The 10,173-nt window shown below is 32.9% G+C and overlaps 2 protein-coding genes across 2 annotated transcripts in view; one reads left to right on the top strand and one right to left on the bottom strand.

Annotated features, from left to right (window-relative positions):
* LOC149952435 (acetylcholinesterase-like) overlaps positions 1–10,173 on the top strand; it is a 96,352-nt gene that overhangs the window by 26,284 nt on the left and 59,895 nt on the right. The window lies entirely within an intron of this gene.
* On the bottom strand, positions 134–10,169 carry Rap2l (Ras-associated protein 2-like). The gene is made up of 4 exons (XM_090168537.1): positions 10,011–10,169; positions 8,976–9,358; positions 8,538–8,893; positions 134–1,570 (listed from the first exon to the last, which is right to left on the bottom strand). The coding sequence occupies exons 2-3, from the start codon at positions 9,247–9,249 to the stop codon at positions 8,622–8,624; spliced, it is 546 nt and encodes a 181-aa protein (XP_090024663.1). The 5' UTR covers positions 9,250–9,358; positions 10,011–10,169; the 3' UTR covers positions 134–1,570; positions 8,538–8,621.

Below are 10,173 nucleotides of genomic sequence, written 5' to 3'. Positions count from 1 at the left end.
CCGAGTCAATATTTAGCGCAAATGAAAAATATCCGACAAGGTAAACATTGTTAGCGAAATTAATATGGCTATCATTTTATTAATTTAATATTGCACCGAAACATAAGCGCCATTTTGTTTTATTTTTCCCAATTTTTCTAAATCTCTCTTCCACGTGATATGTCATCATTACATACTGTTAGAGCAGCACCTTCGTATTATAATATATATAAGCCTCCAAAAATAGTGCTTTTGTTTCCAAATTCCGAAATAAAAATTACGTTTTATCTCTATGGTAAATTATACGGCTAAAGCAGTGGCACGAAAAATTGATTTTTTTTTTCACTTTGATTACACATTTAACTATTTCTTAAAAAATTCTAAGCCAATTTACTGTACATTTTGTTTAGTTTTTTTTTAAAGTTTATTTTTTTTCAAAGTTTTTTTTCTTTCAAAAAGGGCGTTATGTTGCTGGAATTATTTTTTCCCTTAAGGCACCCTAAAAATTACAAATGTCTTCTAAACGCAATTTCTTTTCAGAAATTATTTTCCATTAACTTTATAATGGTCTCCAAATTTGTTGTCCAATACTGTACATGACTATCGAGTAGGGGAAAATATACATTTTTAATTTTAGTTTAAAGAAAACATGGATTATAAACCAAAAGTTTATGGGGAGATAATTATTATACCAAATTAGGTTATTTTAGTTTGCTTTTACACAAAAAAAACTAGCACCATTGCTAAAAAAAAGCGGTATTTTTTCTTCGCTAATTTCAAATATGGCGCCCAAAAAATCCGTAATTTATTTCCCCGTCACTCGTCAAAAAAAGATGGTATTTTTTTCATCTATTTAAAAAATTTGCTATTTCATATAAAATATTTACGGGAATAACAAAGTTAGTACCTTAATATAAGAGTTTTTATTTTATTTATAGAAATGGAAGAATATTGCATTTTATATACTTTTTAAATTATTTCGGAGGAGGGGCGTTTTATGAAAGAAAACGTTAATTTTATAATAAATGTAGTGGCTATAGTCTCAAAGGCCACTTATTGTTAAAACGATGATTAAATTACATATTTAAAGGGGTTCTTAAGAGACTAAATAAAGAATTTCATTATGGCTAAATTATCCGTAAGCCTTGGCCTAAAAAATGTTTTTCTTTTGGGGATTTAAATTCAGTCAATGGCGAGAAAGGGGGTAAAGCCTAACTCCGAAACGAAATCTTAACAGCCCCTTTAATTTTCACAAAAGGTATAGCAAATAATTATAAATATAATACACAAAATTAGCCTATTATTAAATAAAACGCTTTACTATTTGGTAGAAAAAGTATGGAAGAACTTTCAGCGGTAAAAATTAGGAAACAAAATTACAAAAATGGATTTTACAAAATACCAGTACGGTGATAAGGATTATTATTATTAGCTTGGGCCCACGAACTCAATTCTGATGGACTTGTTGTCAAATGCTTCCTAATAATTAGTCATGTTCTTGTATAAGGCACTTCGTTGATTTCACGTTTATTTATTTTCATTATTTTACAATGAAACAGTGGTTTTAGCGTCGGTAATGCAGCCAACCAGTCTAAAGGTTGAAAAAAGAAAAAAAATAACATTAGTTTTCGATAATTTCCAGTCGAATGCCCCCACGTTTAAGTTAGATAAGATAGGCCTATTTTGTAGGTGGGGGTACTTTATAGCCTGGAATGCTGGAATTTATTACGCAAGGTCAATAGTGTCCTTTAAATTTAAAGGTCTAGGGGCTATCGTGGATTATCTTGGACGCCCAAAAAATAACGTCAGATTTTTACTGAACAATACACGTTTTGGACATTTAATTTATACGGCTCCGCCTACAATATTTTACGACTTCCTTATTCGCACATAGATGGCGTACTCTTCTACGGTTTGTACATGGTTACATATTGGCTTATTTTCCACCCGGAGGATAACAACCCCAAATTTTCGATTTCGAAATTGGATCAGTCCGTTCTTCCTCGTAACGCGTGTATTGTGTTTAAATTGAAATTTGTCATCGAAAATTTCTAAAAATTATCAGGCTTGGGAAATTTATTCCATTTAAAAATTATTAGAGTATTCAAACCTACAGAGCCTTAGGGGGAAGTACGGAGTCAAGGGGTTTCTGACTAATAATTTCATTTTTATTACTTTATTTAAAAAATATTATAATGGAAAACCTACTACTAATAATTAAAAATTAGCAGGTAAACTGCATTTTAAATAATTTTAATATACATTTAATAGTATATTAAGTTAATTTGCTCTGAACCTACTTTTGCACAACTCCCTGATCATCTCCGGAGAGTTTTGCAGACTTAATTTGTGGCAAAATATTTCATTTTTATTAACATGTAAGATTAAAATCCCTGACATTTCACTGAAATTTTAGACTAATTTTTTAAAATTATCGAATTACAAGTAAATAATAATCATCTCGGCTAATACCCAAGGCACCACCTTACGCCTAAATCATCAAGCGACTTTTAAAGCCATTAATTCAGGTGGCCGGGTTACTAAGTCAACTCTGTATAGGCGATTTAAATCAATAATGATTTTAAATATTAATTAATTTAAATCAGATAACCCTCTGAAAAATGATTAAATTTTCTGAACAGCCCCTCGCCAGAGACGAAAGAAATTTTCCTTCAATACAGTTTACATTATTTGGTAAATTATCATTTTAGCTAACCATTAAAAGTGATTGCTTATAACAGAAACAACATTTGGAAGACTTGCGAGCGAATAATACGGTTAATACTTAAACAAATCAGCCCATCTTTGCCCTCAAGTTAGAAAACTAAACCTTGGTAAGCCATATTTATCATAAACGATCTAAATTTGGAATGTTCCATATTGGCCTTAATTCGGGGAAAGTTCAAAATCTTATCAATAAATCTCAACCGCCATGTCTGTAATGGACTCCGTACGGTAAACGTTACGTGACAATAGCGTAGAAGGCGGGGAGAAGGCTAAACCAATACGGAAAGTTATTAATATCCTCCACATTCTAGCGTACATTCAAGTAGCTAATGTTACTATTTACTGACAAACAAATCCAACCTAAAACGGGTCAAAATAAATAAAACCATAAACCGTCATAATTTTGTTTTCCTAATGGGGCACTACCACTGATGACAGAGTTACCCTGGTCGTACTAGCGTGGCGATATATAACACACACTTTTCCCCATACTATTTTTACAGACGTCAAAAAAAACGTGATGGATAAAAAAAATTTGGTGTATTTCGGAGTTTAGCGTAGAGTTAAAATTGTTATCAAAAATAATCAGTGGACGTAGGAGGGGGGCCCTCGCGAGAAAACCATTATGAAAATGGTAAACTCGAAATTGGACACCACGCGCGCTCTACAAATGGTTTTGATTAAGGTCCCCACATTTCAGAATACGACGAGGTACTTTAGGACTCGTTGTTGTCATTGCCGATGGATACGCGAAAGATGTCCGTCCATTCCCGAGGGAATCATAATTTGGCCTTTTTTTGGGTTATATCTCGTTAGGGTGGCACCCAGGAGCCACAAAAACACTGCTATTTGTTGCTCCTAGGTCACGGTTGCCAAAAATTAAGGCCAAACTTTTTTATACTTTACTTTTATCAGAAGATAATAAAAACGGACTTATATAGCGGTAAAAAGGTTATTGCAATGTTGAAAAAATTTGCCAAACTTTCAAGGAAATAAATGATAATCATTGAACTGGTAATAGATCTAGGGTGAAATTACCTTTAAAAAGTGTTTAAGAAAATCGAGTTCCCGACCTTTTAACAAATTCCAGGGTGACCAGGGAAAAGCTTGGAAAATTTTATAGTAAAAATAGGAATTTTAGGGGCGAATGATAGGAAAATACAGGACACTAAATAGGCGAATGATAGGAAAATACAGGAAACTAAATAGGCGAATGATAGGAAAATACAGGAAACTAAATAGGCGAATGATAGGAAAATACAGGAAACTAAATAGGCGAATGATAGGAAAATACAGGAAACTAAATAGGCGAATGATAGGAAAATACAGGAAACTAAATAGGCGAATGATAGGAAAATACAGGAAACTAAATAGGCGAATGATAGGAAAATACAGGAAACTAAATAGGCGAATGATAGGAAAATACAGGAAACTAAATAGGCGAATGATAGGAAAATACAGGAAACTAAATAGGCGAATGATAGGAAAATACAGGAAACTAAATAGGCGAATTATAGGAAAATATAGGAATCTAAATAGGCGAATTATAGGAAACTAAATAGGCTAAGAAAAATATGGGAAAAATAATAAGGTAATTATTGCATATCGGTATACTTTGACTCGAATCACCTAGAATATTGATAATGTTTTGTACACTGCTTTCTTGCATTATTGGATCACTTCGCGGATATGCAAAGCTCGTATATTTCAAGATTTTGATGACACGTACAAAAAGTTCTTTCATTTTCAAAAGACCGTGAAATTATAGGAAAATAGGTAAGAATAAAGGAAATTATAGGAAGGCAATAAAAATATAGGAAATATAGGAAGTCTGGTCACCCTGCAAATTCTAGAAATTCCCTGTGTTTATAGGCCTATTTTTAAATTCCCTGATTTCCCTGACGTGTGGTAACCCTGTGTGTGACACGATATTGAAGGTTGTACATTCTCACACTAATAAACCCTGTAGATTTATTTCATTATTTCAGATGGATGTAGACCCCGTAAAAAATTGATAATGTATAATTAACAAACTTTTAATACCGATGTTAAGATATCATATCTAATTTTTAAAGGGAGTGTTAAATTACATTTCTGCCACTATAGAATTAAGAATTGGCGCTAGTTACGTTAAAAACAAATCGTAGTACCTGACGATATTTCGATTCAGAATATACTTCTTTTAAAGGGAGTACTCAAATCTTCCATTTTTTTCAATATTTAGAAAAATATAGGACTTTATAGGACTATTTTTTCAAAATTATAGGATTTTATAAAAAATTCGAAATCTATATTTAGTGAAATAAATCTTTAATTTTCACTGAAAAAATAGAAACTATTTAACATTTTTATCACAAAAATATACTTGTAGCTAACCATGTTAACAATAACAAAAGTATTGACTAGATTGAGTTGGTATATGATTATCCTATAGCTAAATCTAACAATTTAACTGAGAGGCGGGATTTGAAATGGGCAAAATATCAAAATTATAGGATTTTATAGGATTTTGTTAAAAATATAGGATTTTATAGGATTTTGTTAAAAATATAGGATTTTATAGGATTTTGTTAAAAATATAGGATGTTCTAGGACTTTTTGTTAAAAATATGGGATGTTCTAGGACATTTTATAAAATATGGGATGTTCTAGGACATTTTATAAAATATAGGATGTTCTAGGACTTTTTGTTAAAAATATGGGATGTTCTAGGACATTTTATAAAATGTAGGATGTTCTAGGACATTTTGTTAAAAATATGGGATGTTCTAGGACATTTTATAAAATATAGGATGTTCTAGGACATTTTATAAAATATAGGATGTTCTAGGACTTTTTGTTAAAAATATGGGATGTTCTAGGACATTTTATAAAATATAGGATGTTCTAGGACTTTTTGTTAAAAATATGGGATGTTCTAGGACATTTTATAAAATATAGGATGTTCTAGGACATTTTATAAAATATAGGATTTTATCGGAATTATAGGACTGTTCCATATTTATGGTGGTGGATCAACGAATTTCGCTAGGGGGGATTGGCGCTAGTTACGTTAAAAACAAGACGTTGCGTGAGTTTTCGATTTAGTTTCTACTCCCTTTAAAGGAACTATTTCTAGTTTACGGAACTTTCAACGGGGTTGCCAAAATATTCTCAGATTCAAATTCCCTGACTATTTTAAATTATTTTCCCTGACTTTTTAAGGCCAAATTCGGATAGTTTTTAACTTTATACATTTACCAGAAGCTAATAAATTTAATCAACTTATATTTCAGTACAAAAGTTATTTCGACGTTAAAAACCTTTCAAGAATCTGAATAATAATAACAGAATTTGCCATAGATCTAAAGTAAAATTACCTTAAAAAAGTGTCAAGATAAAACTGAATTCCCTGACTTTTTACAAATTCTTAAAATTCCCTAACGTGTGGCCAGGGTTGGTAATTTTTTTTAAATCGGATTTTTATTGATTTTTTGATTTTAATTAAAATTTCAAAGTTTAATATAACTTAGTATCATAATTTTACCTAAAAAAATGTTTTAAGTTTTAAAGACTTAATCTATATATATGTATTATGAATTTATTAAATTTAAGCTAATAATCATATAAAAGTTTAAAAGCTATTTTGGTACTTTACAAAATAAATTCGGCGGAATCTCCACCCACAGGTAGAATAAAATGCAACATTAGAGGGGGGAAATACAAAAAAGACTATATTTAAACCTAAATTATAGCAATTGGCGAGGTTTTTCTTATTCAAAAATACTATATAAAAATTGATTTAAATCAAAATAAATTTGATTTAAATCAGCCAACCCTGCGTGTGGCAGCCCTGTTCACAGTAAGCTTTCTATTCGATCGTTGTTAATTCAATGAAAATTTATTGCCGAAATGATTCTCTTAATTGGGCCTCTTATTTTAATGATTAAAAGCGTTAAGGATGTTTTAATGGTGAGGAGGTTTGATGTATGGCGAATCGTAAATCGTTAAGAGGCGGCCGAGTACGCGACTTCTTGTTGCACCGAAAATGGTCTAATGAGCAAGATCTAAATGAGATTTACGTCTACGCGGGGATTGGGTCCTATCAATCGCGAGCTCTCGCCATGAATTATTCATGGGAAAAATAAGGCCGGATGACCTTAAAATTACTCTCGGCGACGCGTTCCTCAAGCATTAGCCAGCCTATTACGAAGAATCATAATAATAAAAAAAATTACGCGCGTAAAACATTCGCGAGTATTGTAGAGGTAAACGTCGAGCTGATAGCGCCGCGAAAGCCGGGGCGGGGGGTAACGTTTGTTACTTTCTATAAAGCTTCTGCTAAAAGTCAATCCGGTGTCGCGACTTTTAGACGGGTTAAGCGCGCGCCAGAAAACGCGTAGCGGGAACGTGTCTGGTGAACAGTCTGAACGCGAAAAAGCTACGTCTATATTTCTGTTAGTTCGCCCTACGCGGTTCCTAGAATGGGCCTAAGCCGTCTTATTAGGGAACGCTGAACGGAAACAGAGGTGAAGTGAAACCTCCACCCCCTCCTCTGTCACCCCGAAAGCCAGTTTCTCAATACCCCAATGGTACGACACACCTGACGCGCACCTGCATTGGGAAAGCTCGCAGTGTGAGAGAATAAATTAAATGTTGAGATTCAAGCTTAACCCATTCATTACCCCAGCAAATACCAGCTCTAAAAATAATAGTCCAATTATTTTTAACTCCCAGAGAAATTCACCTATGAACCTGCCTCTTCAATAATTGGAAACTCTGAATAAATTATGGTGTCAAAGACTTTGATTAAATTTTTGCTGAGACTTTTTTGTAGTCAATTTGGAAAAAAATCAAACAATAAAAAATCAGATAATTTTTATGTGTGGGATCGATATAAAATAAATATTAACAAAATACCATATAGCTATTAGGTGGATCTTATCTCTAAAAAATATGGAAACTAAAGACCATTAGCCTGATTAACGGCTATTGTCTCTAAATGATGTCTTTGTTAAGACACTACTGAAATTTACATTTCATACTTGATTGCGCAAAATGAAGCCATACAGGGGTGCTAAAATTAACCAATGAAGATAACTATAATGTGGTGGATTAAACACCTCCAAATTGGGGGCTCTAAATTGCCTTTTTTATCACTAGCCTGTCAGCGGCCTATTATGATAACATTGTTTAAAAGGTACAAAGATTTTAATCACACCCTGTATAGAAATTTGGAAATACCAGACAGTGGATTTCGATTTTTCCAAATAAATTACATCTACCCTTTTCTTACTAATTTGAAGTACTAATAATGGAGGCTATCTTTGGGGCTTGTCTGAAATCATTTTTGTCAGCTTAAGAGGAAGTGATTAAGCACATATTTAACAAAAAACGAAATAACATCCCTTACAGATATTTCATTAATTCTGTTAATTCTTATCAATTTCATTCTCTATCAACAAAGTATTGCGAATTCTTTACGCAATCATTTAGCAGGTACAATAATGTACTTGAAATGAAAGGCAAGAATTTGTGAATTGAGACTTTTTTTAACACATCAGTTAACTTTTGCTTTGCTCTAAAAAGCTCAATTTTTTTTGTTTTCCCCAGATAAGCTTTCTTCCTGTTAAATATTGATACAGCCCTCTGCTGGAAAACTTTAAAGGAAGTCCCAGTCAATTGATAAGAATGTTGAGGTGTTTTTTAAATCTTTAAAGGAGCCATTAAAAGACAAAGGGTTGAAATAGTGTTAATAATAATAATAATGGTGCAAGGGGGCGGGTGGAATATAATGACAAGGCTTAACTTTAGACTTTCTACCATAAGTTCCAAATAAAAGGGACACTTACGTTTTTCTGGATAAAATGTACATAGTTGTAGTAGATATGAAAAACTTGCGAAATAGTCCGTTACAAAAAACGTATCTGTCAACATCAAAGAACGACGCAACAGCAATAATTCTGTTTTTCCTTCGAGGTGTTGCAGTTCATTTCGCGCACAATTTCTGCAAATACGTCGTTCACATTCCATTTGTTCTTAGCAGATGCTTCTGTGAAGGGGCAGCTCCATGACTGCGAAAGAAGTAATCCTTCGTTCGGTGTAACTTCCCTTTGGTGCTCTAAATCTGCCTTGTTACCAACTAACAATATTGGCACTCTATCCGTGTTCTTTACTTGCATGATCTGCTCTTTCATATTTTTTATATCTGTTAAAAAAATTATTATAAAAACTTCCGAATGAGATAACTAATTTTAGGTTAAAGCAAGGTTAATAAACTTAATACTAACCTAAAAAGGTTTGATGACTCGTTATACTGTAGACAACTACGAAACCCTGCCCATTCTTTATATACAAATCTCTCATGGAGGCAAATTGTTCAGTTCCGGCTGTATCCAAAATTTCTAACACACACGGAGCAGAGTCTACTTCAATTTCTTTACGATAAAAATCTTCAATAGTCGGATCATATTTTTCCATAAAAGTACCAGACACAAACTGCATAGTTAGGGCGCTTTTGCCCACACCACCGCTACCCAACACAACTACTTTGAATTCACGCATTATAAAACTTTCTGTTGAGAAATATTCCCAAGAACCACAAAATGAATTTGAGTTATCTTTGTGCGCACATTAACAGATCACAATCAGTTGCCAATCACGTTTATTATACCTAATTGAGAAAAAAATTATTAATTACAGAGTGTCATAAATTCCAAAAAAAAAGCCTATCAATTAAGTTATTACTTAATGGCCCAATAGCATTGACCCACTTAAGTATACCATCGTAAGAAAAGACAGCGACCATTTACTGGAGAGTGAAGAATTTCAAGTAGGCTTATTGCACAATACAATTATAAAACAAGTAAACTACCTAAAACTTTACATCTAGATGAATCTTAAACTTCCTTCCATCAACCAGTTCACTTTTAATTTTTTATAAAAACTTTTTATTGCTTAAGAAGTGAAAACTTTCACTTCTATACTGTAAATTTTAAACAAAACTCTACACATGAATCACCAGGCGATTATTTACTGCCTTTTTTAAAAGGGAGGGGGATGAACGTTCATTGGGATCCTTATTTATTGATTAAACAATAGTAAGTGATGAGTAAGTAAAGTAACCCCACAGTCTAGAGTCTAGACTGAGTCCTAGGCTTAGTGAGGGAACAAAAAGATGAATAACTATGGGTTTGGGATTATCAGAAGAGGAGGGCCGCACGACGAAATACGCCTAAGGCCCAAGACACACGGGAGTTTCGTTTTCCTTTCGACTAAAACGCGGGTTTCAATTTTTGATAGCCGTAGTAAAAATCCATACTCACTGAAGTTTCATCCTCTATAAAAATCGACCAGGATACGACAAAAACGCGTAATTATTAATTTAAAATTCTAGGCCTAAAGGATACCGAGTTACTCTTCGAAAAAAACCTCCATCACCCTCCCTCACAGAGTCTCATTCAATTTTCTCACACTCATCAAAGAAAT

This window comes from Leiobunum rupestre, chromosome 3, assembly GCF_980474605.1.
Source record: "Leiobunum rupestre chromosome 3, qqLeiRupe1.1.hap1, whole genome shotgun sequence".
Lineage (NCBI taxonomy): Eukaryota > Metazoa > Arthropoda > Arachnida > Opiliones > Sclerosomatidae > Leiobunum > Leiobunum rupestre.
The sequence above is the reverse complement of the archived record's forward strand: the minus strand, read 5'-3'. Positions and strand labels throughout refer to the sequence as shown.